Here is a 23135-nt window from a genome sequence, read left to right on the forward strand (position 1 = left end):
CTCATGACCATAGGTGAGGGTAGGAACATAGATTGACCAGTAAATAGAGAGCTTTGCCTTCCGGCTCAGTTCCTTCTTTACCACAACGGACCGATACAGCGACCAGATCACTGCAGATGCTGCACCGATCTGCCTGTTAATCTCACGCTCCATCCTTCCCTCACTCATGAACAAGACCCCGAGATACTTGAACTCCTCCCCCTGAAGCAAGGACTCCCCACTCACCTAGAGAGGGAAAGCCACGTTTTTCCGGTCAAGAACCATGGCCTCGGATTTGGAGAAGCTGATTCTCATCCCAGCCGCTTCACACTCGGCTGCAAACCGCCCCAGTGTCATCAGGACAACATCATCTGCAAACAGCAGAGATGAAATCCTGTGGTTCCCAAACCAGACCCCCTCCGGCCCCTGGCTGCGCCTAGAAATTCTGTCCATAAATATAATGAACAGAACTGGTGACAAAGGGCAGCCCTGACAGAGTCCAACATGCACCAGGAACAGGTCTGACCTACTGCGGGCAATGTGAACACAACTCCTGCTCCGGTCATACAGGGACCGGACAGCCCTTAGCAAAGAGCCCTGGACCCCATACTTCCGGAGAACCCCCCAAAGGACACCATGAGGGACACGGTCGAATGGCTTTTCCAAATGCAGAAAGTAAATGGTTGGGCAAATTCCCATGAACTCTCGAGGACCCAATGGAGAGGATATAGCTGGTCCAGTGTTCCGTGACCGGGAAGAAAACCACACTGCTCCTCCTGTATCCAAGGTTCGACTATTGGTCGGATTCTCCTCTCCAGTACCCTGGAATAGACCTTACTGGGAAAGCTAAGGAGTGTGATTCCCCTGTAATTGGAACACATCCTCTGGTCCCCCTGGTCCCACCACCCTGGTCTGCCAATCCAGTAGCACTGTCCCCGACCGCCACGCAATGTTGCAGAGACGTGTCAGCCAAGACAGCCCCACAACATCCAGAGACTTGAGGTACTCGGGACGGATCTCGCCCACCCCCGGAGCCTTGCCACCGAGGAGCATGCCAACCACCTTGGTGACTTCTGCCACGGTGATGGCCGAGTCCGCCTCTGGGTCCCCAGTCTCTACTTCCTCCTCAGAAGATGTGAAGGTGGAATCGAGGAGATCCTCAAAGTGTTCCTTCCACTGCCTGACAACATCCCCAGTCGTGGTCAGCAGCTCTCCACCCGCACTGTAAACAGTGTTGGTGAAGCACTGCTTCCCCCTCCTGAGGCGTCGGACAGTTTGCCAGAATCTCTTTGAGGCCATTCGATAGTTCTCCTCCATGGCCTCCCCGAACTCCTTCCAAGCCCGAGTTTTAGCCTCTGCGACCGCAAGTGCTGTGGCACGCTTGGCCTGCCGGTACTCATCAGCTGCCTCAGGAGTCCCACGAGCCATGGGCTCGAAAGGACTCCTTCTTCAGCCTGACGGCATCCCTTACTTTCGGTGTCCACCACTGGGTTTGGGAATTGCCGCCGCGACAAACACGACAGACCTTAGAGCCACAGCTACGAGCAGCCGCATTGACAATAGAGGTGGAGAACATGGCCCACTCGGAGTCCATGTCCCCAGCCTCCCCTGGGATCAGGGACAAGCTCTCCCGGAGGTGTGAGTTACAGAGAACTCCACCAGACGTTCGCAGTAGACCCTCATGATGAGCTTGGGCCTGCCAGGTCTGTCTGACTTTCTCCTCCGCCTGCGGATCCAACTCACCACCAGATGGTGATCGGTTGACAGCTCAGCCCCTCTCTTCACCCGAGTGTCCAAGACATGCAGCCGGAAGTCACATGACACGACAACAATGTCGATCATCGACCTCCGACCTAGGGTGTCCTGGTGCCACGTGCACTGATGTACATCCTTGTGCTCAAACATGGTGTTTGTTATGGACAAACTGTGACTAGCACAGCTCAGGTTCAGACTGGGGAAGGCATTTCTCCCGATCACACCCCTCCAAGTGTCACTGTCATTACCCACATAGGCATTGAAGGCCCCCAGGAGACCAACAGAGTCCCCTGTTGGTGCACTGTCTAGCACCCCTCCCAGGGACTCCATGAAGGCCGGGTACTCTACACTGCAGAGTACCCCAGTGAGAGACCTGTCCCCGACCCAGAGGCATAGGGACGCGACCCTCTCCTTCACCGGGGTGAACTCAAACATGTGGCGGCTGAGCAATGAGCAAGCCCAAAAAAAATATAATATTTTATACATTTTTTTAAGACATAAAATATAAATCAAAAGCAAATAAGTAGAGACTGAGACACACTTTTCCACCACCTGAGATCACTTTTTCCCCCCTAAAAACTAAACCCACTGCTGTCAGCTGGTTCTAAATGATGTTATATAATTACCACAAAAAATATTATTAATAATTATTAATATGCACAAACAATTTCCACAGTACAAAGCAGCACAAATGCAATAGAAAGGATTCATTTAGTTTTCCGTTGTTTTCGAGCAGAACATTTTGTGAGGCTGGGTGATGTCATTGGCTACAGAGCACAGGGAGGCAGCAGAGGGCTGGGGTTCCACTGGGAACCACAGTGTAAAATACAGGTTAGCCCCAACTGTGCCACAAGTGTTCTTATAATAACTAATGCCCCTTTGAATCTTGGAAGAAAGTACCCAATAAGCAAAAATATACAGAAAATAACAACTGTAAAAAATTATTACTTGATCTAATTGACCCTAGATTACAGGAAATTACATTAGTTTTGTTTAAAAAATTCCTGAGGGTACCCCAGACCCCCATGCTGTTAAAACGACCTGCTACAAAATCAATAGAGAATTTGAGTTCCCCTAATGAGTGCTCCACAAAGGTCTTGCCACAAATATCCAGATTTCAATTTAATTTCGATCAGTTTTCAAATTATTACTGCAGGTGGGAGCAGGGGGTGCCATCAGAAATCTCACCTAGGACCAAAGGAGCTGAGTCCAGCCCTGCTTGTGCTCAAATCTCTGTGTGCAAACTGGTGCACACAGCGATATGACGAGTAAGCTCTTTAGTGTGTTTCACACTCTTGTAGGTGCTCCAAAACATTGGTTATCTCAGTAAAGCACATATTTTAAAAATGTGTTAAAATGTTCCACACGTCTCTGTCCTCTGCAGCAGCGTCTCCTCCCCACCCCCTCTCTCTTTGCCCCTGTCTGTCAATCAAACCTATTCATTATCGGCCCATTATTGGCCCATTATTGGCCCATTATCGGCTCATTATAGGCTCATTACAGGCTTATGGATAGGCAAATATAATTCAGAACTCACTTTGCATTGTCCTTTCCTGGTGAAATGGAGGTGTTAAAGGGGTGTGATGTGAGGCAGGATCATGTGTGCACTTTTGTGCTGCAGAAACCAAACTCTGAGAGGACAGCGCGTGAGGGAGTGCTATGGAGGGTTTTATAAATCCCAATATTTTTTAATGTACGTGAAATTTACCTTGTGTTGATATGAACACTTTCAAGTAGATTTTGATGCACTCTTATAACAATATAGGACCCAGCTCCCTATAGAGCTCGGGATTGTGACATCACACCTCATAGAATGTTCCGTGAGTCTAATGTTGAACCTGTGGAGATTTGAAGGTACTAAACACTAGCATTAGCGTTCATTCAAATGTTTTGTGATGCTATAGAGTCACAGATGTATTTACCAGCAGTGACCCGGGTTTATTGGGTTGTTCCACCACTTTTGTTTACGTTTTAATGTTGTTTTGGCTCATATATCTCTATGAGAGTTTTGCACTACAGCCACAAACATAGCGGATTTCCATGGTAATGGCCATTTTAAGTTCCATCCTGTCTGAGTTCTTGAGTAGAATTCTCCACTCAGAACATGTCTGCTGGAACTAGACAGTCTTTACTATTGATACTTTGCAGTGATATCATGCTGGGGAATTTCTACATGTATGTCTATGGCAGAATGTTCAGAAGTTACCATGGTGACACACTGCACACACTAACAAACACAGTATATCAATATATAATATGTGATCAATATATAACTGAAATACTGTTGGCTAATGCTAGCTAGCTTGTGACTATGATGTTATTTGAGAGGGACTTGTTTAGCAGCACAAATCAGCTCATCTGTCATAGTTCAGATAAGTCAGTCCTTTATGGTCAGACTGTGTTAAAACAAAACTCAGATTTAAGTCTAATTTGAGTAACAGAACCTCAGACAGAGCAGTGCGCAGTTAGCATCACTCCCCCAGTGAGTGTTGTTGACATCAACAGGACGATACTCACATGTATTGAAGAGTGCAGAGTTTGGAGCTCCTCTGCCCTCTCCCGTTTGCCCCGTCACTGTGACGCTGTAGCTCTGCCCAGGGGCCAGTCCGCTCTGAGTGAAGGAGGAGACAGAGCCTGGGACCTCTGCCTCCACCTCTGACCCATCCTTCTATAAACAACAACAACATGGAACATTTAAAGTAAACTGATAAACTCCACCCACAACCATATTTGAAAGAGAGAGTGAGGAAGAGGAGGAGGGGTGAAGTCTGGAGCACTAAAGGGGAGAGTGAGGAGGAGGTGTGAAGTCTGGAGCACTAAAGGGAGAGTGAGGGGAGAGTGAGGAGGAGGAGGTGTGAAGTTTGGAGCACTAAAGGGGGAGTGTGAGGAGGTGTGAAATCTGGAGCACTAAAGGGGGAGAGTGAGGAGGAGGAGGAGGAGGAGGAGGGGTGAAGTCTGGAGAACTAAAGGGAGAGTGAGGAGAAGGGGTGACGTCTGGAGCACTAAAGGGAGAGTGAGGAGGAGGGGTGAAGTCTGGAGCACTAAAGGGAGAGTGAAGGGAGAGTGAGGAGGAGGAGGGATGAAGTATTTCATCAGTGCCTATTAGCCACTGCCTGTTTTTATTTGTCCATTTAAAATATACTGCATATAAAAAGGTTAGGTTTTCTGGTTGAGGGTCTACCACTTGATTATCTCCATGGAGATGTTGTATGTTTAATGCCACAGTAGGGCATTAAACATACCGCAGGTGATTCTAGTGGCTGACGGCACCATTACAGGACATAACATGTCCTCCAAATCAAGCAGGTGGCAGGCCTCCACCAAAAAGTTATGTAATGCACCTTTTGCATTTGATTCATTTTGAAGCAATTTGCCTCAAGGATCACACCAGTTTGTCTAAGTCTAAGTTGGTGAGACAAAGAGTTGGGGAGACAGAAGCAGCATCTGGAGAATATTAGTCATTAAAAACATCGTCCTGATCATTTGGACTTGATCTGCTGCTTCTTTATCAGAGGCTCAAATTAAGTCTGGGCTCAAGTGGAAAGTGTCTGGAGCATTCCCTTTGTAAGTAGCAGAGGATGCCTAGAGCTGAATCAAACCCACACATGCCCGTGAGTGTCGGGTCTGATTAAACCAGGCTGCAGCTGAGCACGGAGTCAAGCTGCACTGTGGATGTTCACTTTTCTCAGAGAGCAGCTTTTTAAAGAATAATGCTGTGCACTTACACTAATTCAGTTTACAGGCTTGATGATGTATACAACCAGAGAGCACACATGCTCACAGCAGTGTGAAAACTCCTCATGAATCTATCATTATACGAGCATAATAACAGACCACACAATAGAGGCTCCTAAGGGCCCGGGCCCAGTGCAGCTGCTCTGCCTGATGTTACTCAGTGTCACCAAATGCAACATTTACACTGCTTCATTCTTCAGTGCAGCAGGAGGCGTGACCCTGTGCTCCCTGAAGCACAGAGGGTTTGTCCTGTTTCTGATGTGAAATGTCTTTTGTTTTTTGAATGAATGAGCAGCTATTCCCCGGAGCTGGGCTTTGGTCTGTTTCCTTGACAACAACACTAAACATCAGTAATTTATTCACAATAACCTTTAAAACGGCTCAAAGTCCAGACAGTGACATAGGACGAAGAAATAAGGTCAAAGAGGTTCTGGGTTAGACCCCTGATCTCTCTGAGTGGAGTGTGCATGTTCTCCTTGTGTTCCTTGTGTTACTGTGGTTACAGTTCTCAGAGAGGAGGTCATTGGTTAGACTCTTTCTCTTTCTCTCTCTCTGTTCATGTTTCTGTTGTTTTTCCTGGGCGATCCAGCTGTGTTGAGGAGCTGAAGTCATCCCTTTGGCCGACGCCATGTTTGTGACGCTGTTTACTTGTCTCCGTGACAACAGCCCGCATCTTCATCCGCGTCACATCTGTCCCTGAGTCTGACATCTTTCTGCTCCCTTTCTGGTCCAGACTCAGTCCAGACCTGGGACTGGTTTAGATCCAGTTTGGTGTTAGTTGGTTTATTTCCAGTCAAGTCATGTCTATGTTTTTTTGTTTGTTGTTGCTATGCTGAAGCCAAGTTGAAATCTTTTACATTCTCTCACACAGTTCTGGTTTTGATACAGTTTTTTAATTAAACCAGGGCTATCGTCTTTTGGAACCATATGTCAACTTGTTGTATTTATAAAGAGACATAGATAGTTTGGAAGTCAGGAAGATTGACTGTCCTCTATATCAACTGCTATCACTGATGCTTACAGTGTTGTGTATGTAGAGACCTTTCAGCTGCTCAGACCTTTACTGTCATGTGTGTCCCTTTACCGTACAGAGAGGTTTGCCTCCATAGCATAGAGATTTGTGCCACATACTGATGAAGTGTGTAATGACCTTTCAGCTGTTCAGGTCACACTTACGTCTTTCCTTTCACAGCACAGTGAGTTTTGGCACAGCTCTGCTTATAGTTTGGTGCTTATAGTTTTTGTATGTGCATCATAGACTGTATTAAGAAGTGGAATGAGGGACTGTGACATCACCCAGCCTGGAGCCAAGTTCCATATTTGGAAATCCAACTGCATGTATCATAGGAAGCATAGAGCCAATCAGGAGCAAGGCTGTTGAAGGCCTGCACCACTGGTTTAGCGTGAAGTGGGTGCTTAGCAACACTATCAACCAAACCTACAGCTAATGAAAAAAAAAATCTTAAATAAAAACCTCAGAATCATATAGAGTGGGTTAATATGGACATTTTATGGTCAAAATCATGAGCCTGACAGCAGCAGTTACAGAGAGAGCGGCAACATTTATTTATTTATTTTTTCTTAAAGAAAGTGAATTGGAGCTAGAGTTGAGCTAAATCATGCCTATGCTCACTTCCTATGTGGCGACTAGGGGCTAGCTATATCAATTTAGATATACAATTTCTCATGTGTATAGACCTTTAAGCCATTCTTTGAGCTTTGGCACTGCTCTGACGGTGCATGTAGAGTTGCGTGTGTCTAGAGCTTTCAGCTGTTCTAAGTGAGAGTTGGCACTGCTCTGAGTAGTGTATATGCCGTTGTATGTGTATAGAGCTTTCAGCTGTTCAGTGAGAGTTGGCACTGCTCCTACTGAACGATGAGTGTTTAATGTGAGTTCAAACAAACAGTGATTCCATAATCCATCTCGGTTAGTCTAAACGTTTCACTGTTTGTGTCCTCGCGTCAACACTGTCCTCTGCCGACATGTCACATGACCAATGCACTCGCAGCTCATTGGTCATTCAAAAGTGTTATGGTGTCCAGTGAGGTTTTTTAATGAGCAGGCCTTTATTTATTAGATACAAACGTTTAGATGTTTCCACAGCATTCTATTAGTACACAAATCAGCAGTTTTGTTTTGGGTTTTTTTCTTGCTGAACTGGCAAAAATGCAATGAGTCTGAGTCCCTCATAATGGTGATTTAAAGGTAATTGAAAGAGCGTTTGACAGGTCAGATGACTCATTTCTCTAAAACATACTTAACATTTCAATATTTAGTCTTTTATAGGTGTGGTTTTGGTGCAGTTTATAATTGTCCTTTCTGGTTGAACACGGTCAGCAGATGTGACATATATAGAGGTAATTCCATAACTGTTACCTAGCAACCATAATATTAATAAAAAAGTTACACTTACTTGAAAGAATAGCTGTACAATCATCATAGATTAATATTTTTTCATCCTTTTTTTTTCAACTAAATCCAAAGATCTATAACTGCTCTAATATATCAAATATCAAATTAATAAAAAATTATCAGAATTTCATTGCCTTAATTGCCTTTTTGAAAACTTGTATTTCACATGTAGTGTACAAATGGCCTCTAAAACTTTGAAATTTTCCAGAAAACTGAAGCCAGGTTATAATGGGGTACATACAGTTTCAACAAAAATTTGAAATTTGTGGCATTTTTAGTTTTAATCACTTCTGAGGCATACGTCCTATTATTTATAATGGGAAGGGAGCCTTCTGATCTTTATTTTTAAATATTTTAATAACAATAAAAAATTAAAGCCGCAAGCGGCGATGATGGCCCTCGCCCCCCGCGCGACCGCCCCCCCATGCGACCGCCCGGGGCCGGCCACTGCCCCCACGCACCATTTTCCCCGCCCGGCCACCCCACGGCTGCAACCCGCCCCCCTTCACACAGTTTCTATATAAATATGTGACCAACACATTACAATGGCTGTGCAAGGCGTTGAACCGGCAACCGCGTACATAATACAGGTATGGTGTAATTGACTTTTTTGCCCCTTTTAATGCCCAAAATAATGTCCCCAAGTTTCATGCCAATCGGACAAAGTTGAGTATTTTACCAATACTGTAGGGGGCGCTATAGTGTTTATTTAGATAACAATTAATAGTGCATTCTATTAATACCCTGATATCACATTTGTGATGAGAATTTCAGCTGTCTAGAACCATGTATGTGCGTGTAAGAAATTTTTTAATGATTTTTTTTTTTGAGTGTTTGCACCCCTGGTGGCTAAACGTGGAAAATGACTCATGGCCATAATTAAATTTTTTGTTTCTTCTGATGCCACCGATTTATTCCCTGAATTTCGAAGGAATCCGATAATGTTGGCGATTCACCCCTATGGTAGGGGGCGCTATAGTGTTCATTTTGATTAAAATTAATATTGCATTCCATTCATGCCCCAATCACACATATGTGATGTGAATGTGAGCTCTGTAGGGCAATGCCTGTGGTTGTGAGAGGACATCGAAAAAACAGGAAACGAAGGCGTTTTTCGGTGGCGGCGTACGGGCGAACCGTGTGGAATTTGGAGAAAACGTGGATAACTTCTGAAAACCCATGTGTCTGGATGTGGCATGTGAAATCTGAGCTCATTTGGACCAAAAACCTGAGACTAGTAGCGTTTTGAAAACACGCAGCGAAAAATTTGGCGAATTTTCGATTCAATATAGCCGACTTCCTGTCCGTCCTAGGGCCACACTATGATTGGCTTTTTTGCTTGTCTCCATGAGCTCTATCACTGGTGTGAATTTCGTCAAGCTAGGGCGAAAAATGCGTGTCGGCTCCCAATTCATTTTAAAATTTTGAATTTTCTAGGTGGCGCTGTCGAGCCGGTGTGCTTCGGACATTGTCGCGATGCCAATTTTATGAAATTTTTCGCCGAGCCGGTCAATCCTATACCTATATGTGGGACTTTTCGTCGACGTTCAGGGGGTGAAAACTGCGATTGTTTTGGCGGAAAAATAATAATAAGAAGAAACACAGGAAGAACAATGCCCCTCGCCATCACTTCGTGAGTGGCGAGGGCCAATAAACACTTTTACACATTAATGGCATATGTTTGAAACTTTGGCTATTTTCCCACTGATTATAATAAGCCCTTTGGAGTCGAGCCTGTCACATGTGACAGAAAAATGCTGTGCACTTGTCTGCACATATCTCTGTGTGTCCACAACAGATGGACACGTGCTGCTTTCTTTACTGAAAACTAGAGACTTCAGGCTTTCAGACAGGCCCTTCACAGCTCTTTAGAATTAACATGAGCTTTGTTGTAAGTAGTCAAAGTTACGTGAAATTAAATGAGCCATTGTTATCAGTGACAAGAGACACAAGTTTTACATAACAGCTCATATCTTCAAAATGGTAAAAGATAACCATTTATTGTTTTCTGGCCCTGAGTCTTGAGACTTCAAGCTTTCAAATGAGCTCTGGCTCATTTAGCTATTCCACCCATGGGCTTTGAAACAGATGGAGGAAATCAGGAAATGGAAATCATTACTCTGGAAATGTACCTTTATTTTTGTTTTTCATTGCAACAAAAATAAATAAAAATATGTTTCACGATCGTTTTTTATCTGAGAAAATGTGTTGACATTTGTAATTTTTACAATTTTTTGTCAGTTTATACTTGTTTACCATTGCATGTGGAGTCTGTGGATAAACGGAAGAAAATGGATGGATTGATGTGGAACAGATAATATACAGATACACACACATGCGTACCACACAGTGGGGCAAAAAAGTATTTGCCCCACCATTCCTCCTGGAGATCTCCTCTAGAGCAGTTCTGGGGCTGTCGCTGGGCAACACGGACTTTCAACTCCCTCCAAAGATTTTCAATAAGGTTGAGATCTGGACACTGGCTAGGCCACTCCAGGACCTTGAAATGCTTTTTACGAAGCCGCTCCTTCATTGTCCGGGCGGTGTGTTTGGGATCATTGTCATACTGAAAGACCCAGCCACGTTTCACCTTCAATGCCCTTGCTGATGGAAGGAGGTTTTCACTCAAAATCTCATGATACATGGCTCCATTCATTCTTTCCTTTACACAGATCAGTCGTCCTGGTACCTGCAGAAAAACAGCCCAAATGCATGATGTTTCCACCCTCATGCTTCACAATAGATGTGGTGTTCTTTGGATGCAACTCAGCATTCTTTCTCCTCCAAACACGACAAGTTGACTTTTTACCAGAAAGTTCTGTTTTGGTTTCTTCTGACCATATGACATTCTCCCAAGCCTCTTCTGCATCATCAAAATTTCACACAGGTCTGGACATGTACTGACTTAAGCAGGGGGACATGTCTGGCACTGCAGGACTTGAGTCTCTTGCGGTATAGTGTGTTACTGATGGCAGCCTTTGTTACTTTGGTCCCAGCTCTCTGCAGTTCATTCACTAGGTCCCCCCGTGGGGTTCAGGGATTTTTGTTCACGGTTTTTGCGATAATTTTGACCCCACGGGGTAAGATCTTGCGTGGAACCCCAGATCGAGGGAGATTATCAGTGCTCTTGTTTGTCTTCCATTTTCTAATAATTGCTCCCACAGTTGATTTCTTCACACCAAGCTGCTTACCTATTGCAGATTCAGTCTTCCCAGCCTGGTGCAGGTCTACAATTTAGTTTGTGGTGTCCTTTGACAGCTCTTTGGTCTTGGCCATAGTGGAGTTTGGAGTCTGACTGTTTGAGGTTGTGGACAGGTGTCTTTTATACTGATAATGAGTTCAAATAGGTGCCATTAATACAGGTAACGAGTGGAGGACAGAGGAGCCTCTTAAAGAAGAAGTTTCAGGTCTGTGAGAGCCAAATCTCGCTTGTCTGAAGGTGACCAAATACTGGTACCTATTTTACCGAGGAATTTACCAATTAACTAATTCAAAATCCTGCAATGTGATTTCCTGGATTCTTTCCCTCCATTCTGTCTCTCATAGTTGAAGTGAACCTATGATGAAAATTACAGGCCTCTCTCATCTTTTCTAAGTGGGAGAACTTGCACAGTTGGTGGCTGAATAAATACTTTTTTGCCTCATTGTACAAACATACATACATACATACATACATACATACATACATACATACATACATACATACATACATACATATACACGCATACATACATACATACTTACAAACACAGATACATACACACACACACGCACACACACATACATACATATACTCGCATACATACATACTTACAAACATACATACACACACACACATACACCCCTACATACACAAACATACACACACACACACATACACACATTCATACATACTTACATACATACATACGCTCACACATACATATATGCATACATCCTGTCATGATCCCAGTCTGTCCTGCTCTATTTTGCACCTTTTCACCCTCCCTTCTATATCTGAGCATGGAGCTGGGCAGTGATTGGCTCCTCCTGTGCACACTTGCACCTAATCCACAATCAACTGCATCTCAGTTCATGTTTTTGTGCTTTTTGACTTTTGCTGAATTGGATATTTTTGCTCCTCATCAGGTCCCGCTCCCTGGACCAGCTCATCTCCTCTGTCTTTGACCCTGCTCTCCTCTACCGGTTCTGTTCATCTCGTCTCAGATTCTGCTATTCATGCTCAACCCCTGGACCACGGCAAACACCTCGCTCTCAACCAACTGATCGATCTACCTTCATTTGCACACTGTATATCTGTAAATAAACACTATTAAACCTTTCCCAGAGTTCTGTCTCTTTGGTCCCTCCTGTCAGTCATTACGACACATAAACACACATATCTACATACGTACATACATACACACATATATACACATATACATATGTACACACACACTCCCCCCACACACACACATACATAGGTACATACACATACATACACACACACATACACACACACACACACACACACATACATACATACACACATACATATATATATACACACACACGCACACACCCCTACATACATACACACACATACATACATACACACACATACATACATACACACATATATACATACATACATATACACACACACATATATACACATACACTCATACATACATACACACACATACATACATACGTACACACATATATACATACACACACATACATACATATATACACACACATACATACACACATACACTCATACATACATAAATACACACGCATACATACATACATACACACACATACATACATACACACACATACATACATACATACATACACACATAAATGCCCACACACACATACATACATGCATACATACATATATCCATACACACACATACATACATACATATACACACACATACATACATACACACACACAGACACACATACATACATACATGCATACATACAACTATACATACATACACACATACACGCATGCATACACACCTACATACATACATACACACACACACACACCCCTACATACATACATACACACATACGTACACACATACATACAAGGACACCTCATTTTAAAGTGATGTTACCCAAAAGCTTCAGTTTTTTTTTAAGATATAGAAATTTGAGAGGGCATTTTTACACTACACATGAAATTCAAGTTGTCAAACCAGCATTTAAAGGTTTAAATATAGATTTTTCAAAAAAAATCTTTGGATCTGGATTTAGTTGGAAAAAAGTATGAAAAATATGAATCTATGATTTAAAAAAAAATGTTTTATGACTTTTATAGCTGTTTTTGTAGGTGGACATTTATGTATAAGTGTTCCAATGCAGTAAATATTGAGGATCAAGAATTAGGCCTTTACACACAATTTGGGTGTTTTAAGCATTAACTGAACTGAAATAGTCAGTCGACTTAAGTTTAAAATGTCAAAACCCTTAAAAAGGGGCAAAACAGAGCATTACTTAGTTAAATGAAGGTTTAAATGGTCAGAAAATGTCTTCTTTGTGCGTAAATTGTCTCATTTTGGATGAGACGTGTTAATGACAGAGGCAAAGGGATTCTGTTTTCCAACTCAGTGCTAATTCTTGTATTTTCCAACATTTTGTTTTCTAAATTATTTTCAAAAACTGCCACTTAATTGATACAAAATTATGATGAATATTTTTGTCAGGTACTATTCCACCAAACCAAGTCAAAATTTGAAAAATATATGAATCTGTCTAAAACAGTTTAAAGCCATTTTAGAAAGTAGTTTCCTGTCTCTCCTCTGATCCCTGTGCAGTGTCTGGTTCATATTTGCTCCATTTAAGTGAATGACGTTTGTTTAGCTGGTTCTAAGAGCTACAGTAATCAGACAGGCCACGTTCCTGGTTCTGCTAAACAGCATTTGTGTCCAGGAAAAAGAGCAAGATAATTATCACATTTACCAAAAGTCAGCGGTGGTAGAGTAGCTGAAGGTTGCACTCAAGGCCGGCGTTTCTTTAAATTATGGAAAACTTCTACTCATGCAAGACTTAAAGAGTAACTGTTTGGACGTAACATCTGATTTATAACAATAAATAATGCACAAAATGTGGTATTTTCAAACAGACACAAAAATGAGATCAAGTCACTTTAGACTCATAGTGGGAAGAGGAACCACAACTTTTACTCAAGTAAGAGTATTGTTACTTGAATAAAAATATTACTCAAGTAGGAGTAAAAGTCCCTCTCACGGAGTTGGGCTCCATAGCCCAAACTGTGCTTGGAGGTGAGCCCGACTATATCTAGCCTCAACCTCTCACACAAGCTCAGACTCCTTCCCCCCAGCGAGGTGACATTCCATGTCCCCAGAGCCAGTCTCCATTTCGTCGAGGTCCCCGCCTTTGACTGCCACCCAGATCTCTCTGCACTGGCCCCTTACAGATCCTCTCGCAGGTGGTGGGTCCACGTGAGGATGGCCCCACGTCGCTCCTTTGGGCTGAGCCCGGCTGGGCCCCATGGGGAGGGACCTGGCTGCCAGGCTCTCGCTCTCAAGCACCCCAGGCCTGGCTCCAGGGTGGGGCCCCAGTGACGGCGGTCCGGGCAACCTCACAAACCTTGATTGTGCACTCATCATAAGGGGCTTCTGAACGGTCTTAGTTTGACCCGTCCCCCTGGACCTGTTTGTCATGGGTGACCCAACCAGGGGCATGAAGCCCCCGACAACATAGCTCCCAGGATCATTCAGGTACTCAACCCACTCCTCAGCCTTCCCTGGTAAGGTCTACTCCAGGGTACTGCAGAGGAGAATCCGACCAATAGTCGAATCTCGGATTCGTGGAACACTGGACCAGCTCTATACTCTCCATCGGGTCCTCGAGGGTTCATGGGAGTTTGCCCAACCAGTCCACATGTGTTTTGTGGATCTGAAGAAAGCATTCGACCGTGTCCCTTGTGGTGTCCTTTGAGGGGTGCTCTGGGAGTATGGGGTCCGGGGCCCTTTGCTAAGGGCTAAGGGCTTTGCTAAGGGCTGACCCTGTGTGACCGGTGCAGGAGGTGTGTTCGCATTGCCCGCAGTAAGTCAGACCTGTTCCCGGTGCATGTTGAACCCTTTGTCACTGGTTCTGTTCATTATATTTGGACTGAACTTCTAGGCGCAGCCAGGGGCCGGAGGGGGTCCAGTTTGGGAACCACAGGATTTCATCTCTGCTGTTTGCGGATAATGTTGACCTGATGGCTTCATCGAGCCAGGACGTGCAGCAGACACTGGGGCAGTTTGCAGCCGAGTGTGAAGCGGCTGGGATGAGAATCAGCTCCTCTAAATCCGAAGCCATGGTTCTCGACCAGAAAAAGGTGGTTTGCCCTCTCCAGGTGGGTGGTGAGTCAAGTGGAGGAGTTCAAGTATCTCGGGGTCTTGTTCACGAGTGAGGGAAGGATGGAGCGTGAGATTGACAGGCGGATCAGTGCAGCATCTGCAGTAATGCGGTCGCTGTATTGGTTTATTGTGGTAAAGAAGGAGCTGAATCGAAAGGCAAAGCTCTTGATTTACCGGTCAATCTACGTTCCTACCCTCACCTATGGTCATGAGCTTGGGGTAATGACCAAAAGGACAAGATTGCGGATACAAGAAATGGGTTTCCTCCGTAGGGTGGCCGGGCGCACCCTTAGGGATAGGGTGAGGAACTTGGTCACACAATTTAATTTAATTTAAGTTACTCAAGTAAATGTAATGTAACAAAATTATTTAAAGGGCCTGTATCTGATTTGTTATAGTAAAGTAACGTTTGATTTGCCCCAGTACAGATACAGCTTATAAGCAGCTCTTGAAGTCAAAATGAGGCTGCTGTGTACTGTCTGCATTTAATTATATTGTTTTTATCAGCTGTTAAACAGGAAATGTGCTGTTAGCATGGGATTATTGTGACAGTAAACTGGTTGTTGGTGATGTACCTTGCTGGTGAAGCTGAGCAGGTAGGACTCATACTGGACTGGAGGCTGAGTCCAGACCACAGTGACCGAAGATTGGGTCAGGTCTTTGGTCCGGAGCTGCTCCACAGCCGACATCACTGAAACAACACAGAAGATTTAGTTCTAGTTTAGTCCTGGTTTAGTCCTGATTCAGCTCTATGTTTAATACTGATTGACTTCTGTTTAGTCCTGGTTTAGCATTGGTTTAGCCCTGGTTAAGTCATGATTCAGTCCGGGTTTATTCCTGATTTAGTACTGGTTTAGCCCTGGTTTAGTTGTGGGATGCACATGTGTATGAGGCATGAGCACTTTATGAGTCCAGTTTGAGCAGATCAGAGGCTTCACTGTCTGAAAGGGACACCTAAAACGAAGGACCTATGTGAGTCCTGCCTCTGGGTCCAGTCCTGGTCCAGATCTAGTCTGTCATGTTTTTATTTAGTTCGAAAACCCCAAACTCATCCAGACTTTCATCTCAATCATCAGAGTTTATGTTGTGTTTTTATTTAATGCAGATAGCTGGTCTCTCTCTGCCCAGGCGCTTTCCAGTGCTTCCTTTAACATGTGGAGAAGGTAAACCCGTTATACCTGTGTCAAACCTGTCACACCTTTCGCACACCCGAGTCATACTTATGTCATACCTGTCCCACACTTGTCACACCTGTCCCACACTTGTCACACCTGTCATACCTTTGTCATGCCTGTGTCACACTTGTCGCACACCTGTTCCACACTTGTCACATCTGTCATAACTGTGTCATACCTGTGTCACACCTGTCACATCTACCGCATCTGTCACACCTGTCGCACACTTGTCATACCTGCGTTATACCTATGTCATACCTGTCACATACTTCTCACACCTGTCCCACACTTATAACGCCTGTCATACTTGTGTCACACCTGTCACACTTGTGTCACACCTGTCACACACCTATCATAACTGTTTCATACCTGTGTCATACCTGTCACATCTATCGCACCTGTCACACACCTGTCATACCTGTCATACCTGTCACACACCTGTCACACCTGTCATACCTGTCACACACCTGTCACACACCTATCATAACTGTGTCATACCTGTGTCATACCCATCACATCTGTTGCACCTGTCACACACCTGTCATACCTGTCACACCTGTCACACACCTGTCACACCTGTCATACCTGTCACACCTGTCATACCTGTCACAAACCTGTCACACCTGTCATACCTGTCACACACCTGTCATACCTGTCACACACCTGTCACACCTGTCATACCTGTCACACACCTGTCATACCTGTCACACACCTGTCACACATGTCATACCTGTGTCACAGCTGGGTCCGGTGAGCCCGTCCTGGCATTGCCCACAGTCTGCTCCACTGAAGCCTCTCCTGCACACACACTTCCCCTTCACACAGCGCCCCCTGTTGTTGCAGTTCCCGGGGCATCCTTTAGCGCTGCAGTCAGCTCCAGTGAAGCCACCTTCACAGACACACCGCCCCTCCATGCACTTTCCCCGCCCACTGCACTCGTTTGGACACGCCCTCTCCGCACAGTCCACTCCCTTAAATCCTCTGGCACACACGCACTTCCCGTCCACACAGTGCCCCCTGTTGTTGCAGTTCCCAGGGCATGTTTTATCTCCGCAGTTTTCTCCTCCAAACCCGGACTCACAAACACACTTCCCATCCACACACACGCCACGACCATTGCAGTTTTCCGGGCACATTTTACCGGCACAGTCCAGACCATCGAACCCTGGCTCACATATGCACTGTCCATTCACACAGCGCCCTCTGTTGTTGCAGTTCCCGGGGCATGTTTTATCAGCACAGCTTTCTCCTCCAAACCCTGACTCACAAACACACTTCCCGTTCACGCAGAGCCCCCTGTTGTTGCAGTTCCTGGGACAGGAGGATTGGGAGCAGTTGGGACCACTGAACCCAGGATTGCACTGGCATTTCCCGTCCACACAGCGCCCCCTGTTGTTGCAGTTCCCAGGGCATGTTTTATCTGTACACTTTTCTCCTCCAAACCCGGAATTGCACACACACTTCCCATTAATGCAGCGCCCCCTGTTGTTGCAATTTCCCGGGCATGTAATATCGGCGCAGCTTTCTCCTATAAACCCAGACTCGCAAACACACTTTCCATTCACACAGCGTCCTCTGTTGTTGCAGTTCCCGGGGCAGGAGGATTGGGAGCAGTCAGGATCGCTGAACCCGGGATCACACTGGCAATGCCCATTCACACACCGCCCCCTGTTGTTGCAGTTCCCGGGGCAAGAGGATTGGGAGCAGTCGGGGCCGCTGAACCCGGGATCACACTGGCACTCCCCGTCCACGCAGTGCCCCCTCTGGCCACAGTCGACAGGGCACTCCTCGTTGGCGCAGTCAGCTCCGGAGAACCCAGGGAAGCACTCGCAGCGGCCATCCACACAGCGGCCCTGGTCACTGCAGTCGTTTGGGCACAGAGGAGAGTCGGGCGAGATAGAGCAGCCTGGACCTGCGGAGGAGAGAAAGATGATAGTCTGAACAATATTTCACATTAAAAATTTATATTGAAACTGCAAAATAACCCAACATTTTGAGTTTAATGCTTTGCTCATTAATTCTGCAGAAATCCTCCATGTTTTTCAGTCCCTTGCACAGACTGTATAAAGAAGTGGACTAAGTGAGTGTGATGTCACCCACAGCAATCGGCTCGAGTCAAATGTGGCTCATCGAGGCTAGCAGTTATAGCGGCCAATTTGGAGCTGTTGAAGGTAACACCGCTTCCTGCCCACACCGCTAGTTTATGAGGGGGCAGGAGCTTAGCAATGCTCTCAATCAAGCTAACGCTAGCGGGAGTGAACTCAGGGAAACAAGGCAGCTGATTTGGCTCTTATTAATGTTCATATCTTGAGTTGCAAGATATTATGTTAAATATGACAATCATTTTGAAAAATAAAATTGTGACATAAAAACCCCAGGATCATGTAGAGCAGGTTAATACAAACATTTTAAGGCCAAAATGATGAGTCTGACAGCAGCAGTTACAGAAAAAGGGGACACAAGTGAAAAGTGAATTGAACCCAGAGTCGATGGAGCAGGATGCACGTCTATGATCACTTCCTGTTTGAAACACGGCAGCTAGCAGGTATCTATGTACAATTTATATCAATCATTCATCAGTGACCAGACTCACATCTTTGTAAAGAATTGGAGAAGTGTTTGATTTTTGTTTTCCAGGCAAGCTAAACTTTAAGACTGAAAATAACTTCTGGATGGGAGCGCAAGCAACGATTTCAAAAACATTAACCAGATGAAAGGACACTTAAAATCTTCAGTCGGATAAAATTAGGGCTGAATAATTTGGGAAAAATATCTAACCGAGATTTTTCTGACAAGCATTATGATTGTGATTAAATTTGCCATTTATATTTTAATAAGAGGATTATGTTCAAAGTTAATATTTTAAACACGTCCAGAAGAACTGACAAAATAATATAAGAATTACATTTTAGAACATGTTTGTACAGATCAAAACTACAGGACCCCTGTCACACAAGGAAGGCATCTGACACACAGAGAGGACATCTGACACACAGAGAGGACATCTGACACACAGGGAGGGCATCTGACACACAGAGTGGGCATCTGACACACAGAGAGGACATCTGACACACACAGAGAGGACATCTGACACACAGAGAGGACATCTGACACACAGAGAGGGCATCTGACACACAGGGAGGGCATCTGACACACAGAGGGGACATCTGACACACAGGGAGGGCATCTGACACACAGAGAGGACATCTGACACACAGAGAGGGCATGTGACACACAGAGAGGACATCTGACACACAGAGAGGACATCTGACACAAAGGACATCTGACACACAGGGAGGACATCTGACACACATAATCACATGTTAGAACATGTTTGTACAAATCTAAACTCAACAACAAAGTAAAAGTAGTAGTACTATATTTAAGTTATATTTAAATTTTAGGTAGGCCTGTACTTTACTTAAGCAGATTTTAAAGTGGATACTGTTTGCTTTTACTTCATTACATTTGAGAGCAAGTATCTGTACTTTCTACTCTACTACAGTTTTTTCAACTGGACTGAAAAATATATATATATTTTTTATTACTGTTTGAGGTATATTTTTTACTCTTTAAATATACTTAAAGAGTAAAAAATATACTTTTACTCTTTAAGTAAATAAGTAAGTAAGTAAGTAAGTAAGTAAGTAAGTAAGTAAGTAAGTAAGTAAGTAAGTAAGTAAGTAAATAAGTACATTTTCAAGTAGATTTTTGATGCTTTTACTTTTACTTGAGTATTTTAGCTTTGGTGTCTATACTTTTACTTAAGTACCAAAACTGAGTACTTCTTCCACCACTGGTTTAGAAGTTTTTATTCAAAATAAGACCCCATGGAGACACAGGGAGGGCATCTGACACAGAGAATCACATTTCAGAAAAATTTTGTACAGATTTAAATTACAGGATTAACAGTTTTTATGCAGAGTAAGTGGAGATTGTGCTGTTTGTGGAGGAAATACTGCAGCCTTTGCGATTTGTTGTAAATATACTAAACTGTAGAACGCTTTTAGGGGACCAGGCTAATTCCACATAAGTCTAATGACAAACTGCAGTACATGAAAATAATAAACTCACGGAAAGTGGTTGTTTTATAGAGAATAGCTTTATAATATAATATAATATAATATAATAATGGACATGACTTTATTGGACCAAAGCTCAGATGACTACAGCAGTAACAGTTTGGGGACAGATCTCGTGCCACATGTGCGTTTGATTCTTGAACATCTTCATTCTCTGCCAGAGTTCCTCATCTGCATTTCCAAAAATGTGTTTCTGTGAAGTGGGTAATGGTTATAGGAAGCTCCTCTGGTTTCTCAAACACACTGTGAACAACAACTCTAATAATGTTAAGGACAACAAGACTTTTCAGAGTACTTTTGTAGCAGCATACTTCTACTCCTACCTGGGTAATGTTTTTATTGACGTAACAGTACTTTTACTTGAGTAATATATTGTAAAGTGTAACAGTACTTTTACTCGAGTAATATATTGTACAGTGTAACAGTACTCCTACTCGAGTAATACATTGTACAGTGTAACAGTACTCTTACTCGAGTAATACATTGTACAGTGTAACAGTACTCTTACTCGAGTAATACATTGTACAGTGTAATAGTACTCTTACTCGAGTAATTTACTCGAGTAATACATTGTACAGTGTAATAGTACTCTTACTCGAGTAATACATTGTACAGTGTAACAGTACTCTTACTCGAGTAATACATTGTACTGTGTAACAGTACTTTTACTCGAGTAACATATTGTACAGTGTAACAGTACTTTTACTTGAGTAATACATCGTACAATGTAACAATACTTTTACTTGAGTAATACATCGTACAATGTAACAGTACTTTTACTCGAGTAATACATCGTATAGTGTAACAGTACTTTTACTTGAGTAATACATTGTACAGGGTAGTACTCTTACTTGAGTAAAAGTTGTGCCTACAGTGATAAAAGCTTGTAGGCAAATGTGTGTTTCTTGCAGCGCTTCTACTTGAGTGATGAGCAGAACCACCTAAAACTGTGAATCTGAATTGTGTCGTCTGATACAGGGGCGTCCAAACACCACCACACCACCACGCCACCACACCACCACAACACCACCACACCACCACCATACCACCACCACACAACCACCACCACACCACGACACAACACAACCACCACCACACCACCACGCCACCACATCACCATACCACCACCACACCACGACACAACACAACCACCACCACACCACCACCACACAACACAACCACCACCACCACACCACAACACAACACAACCACCACGACACCACCACGCCACCACACCACCACACCACCACGACACCACCACACCACCACCACCACCATACCACCACCATGACACAACACAACCACCACCACACCACCACCACACAACACAACCACCACACCACGACACAACCACCACACCACACAACCACCACCACGACACAACACAACCACCACCACGCCACCACCACACCACCACCACCACATCACCAACTCCACCACATCACCACCATTACCACCACACCACCACCACCATACCACCACACCACCACCACCACCATACGACCACCACCACTACACCATCACCACCACCACCAACACACCACCGCCACACCATCACCAACACACCACCGCCACCACACACCACCACACCACCACCACCACACCACTACCACACCACCACCACCACACCACCACCACCACCATCATCAAGTGGTGATTTTTTTTTTTTTTGGCCAGTCAGTGTATTTATCATAGTTTTAAATCTGTTAAGTTAAATCAAGTTAAAAAGAAAAGCACAAAAACACAGGAAGTAGCTCTGAGTTCTAAAACAGAATGCCTCTGCATCTCTCATCAACATGGAAAACTCCGTGCAAAATTCAGAGACAATTTACGCGCAAGGAAGACATTTTTCTGACAACCTTCAGTTCAAATAGAGGTTTTGTCATTGATTTTATTTAATCTAATCATAACTATTGTATAATTTAGCCCAGACCAGTTTTGGCTCTTGTTTACATTATGGTTGCTAGGTAACAGTTATGGTGCTATCTCTACGTAATCTGTTCCTGCTGTCCAACCATGAAGTAAAACTATAAACTTCACCATGCATTTTAAATCTGCTGTAAAAAGTACTGCCTATGATTATATGGGCAAATTTAGCAGAAGGTGTGTGGGCCAACAAAAACTGCCCCAAGGACCAGATTTGGTTCCCAGGCCACAGTTTGGACAGCCCTAGACTATTGGGTTAAAATAAAAGAGGTCAACAATGTCTTAACCAGGTGTGCTTTGTTTCAATTCTGTTTGAGTCAGGTCCCGTGAGATTTGACAGGGTTGGCACAAACTCCACCATGAGCTCACACTGAGACACACAATACACACACTGCACCATGAGCTCACACTGAAACACACAATACACAAACTGCACCATGAGCTCACACTGAAACACACAAAAGACACTCTGCACCATGAGCTCACACTGAAACAGACAACATACACACACTGCACCATGACCTCACACTGAAACACACAATACACACACCCCACCATGAGCTCACACTAAAACATACAATACACACTCCACCATTAACTCATTCTGAAACACACAATACACACACAAGTCAGCATTAACTCATACTGAAACACACAATACACACACACCACGGCTGAAACACACAACATACACTCC

At 44.1% G+C, this 23135-nt stretch overlaps 1 protein-coding gene across 1 annotated transcript in view; it reads right to left on the reverse strand.

Annotated features, from left to right (window-relative positions):
• Positions 1-23135, reverse strand: part of LOC117378383 (tenascin-like) — a 64505-nt gene that overhangs the window by 23688 nt on the left and 17682 nt on the right. Inside the window, 3 exon segments of the mRNA XM_055225246.1 lie at positions 4252-4402; positions 15831-15946; positions 17161-18342. Of these exon segments, the coding sequence (XP_055081221.1) occupies positions 4252-4402; positions 15831-15946; positions 17161-18342 (1449 nt within the window).

Source organism: Periophthalmus magnuspinnatus, chromosome 11 (assembly GCF_009829125.3).
Source record: "Periophthalmus magnuspinnatus isolate fPerMag1 chromosome 11, fPerMag1.2.pri, whole genome shotgun sequence".
NCBI classification, from domain to species: Eukaryota; Metazoa; Chordata; class Actinopteri; order Gobiiformes; family Gobiidae; genus Periophthalmus; species Periophthalmus magnuspinnatus.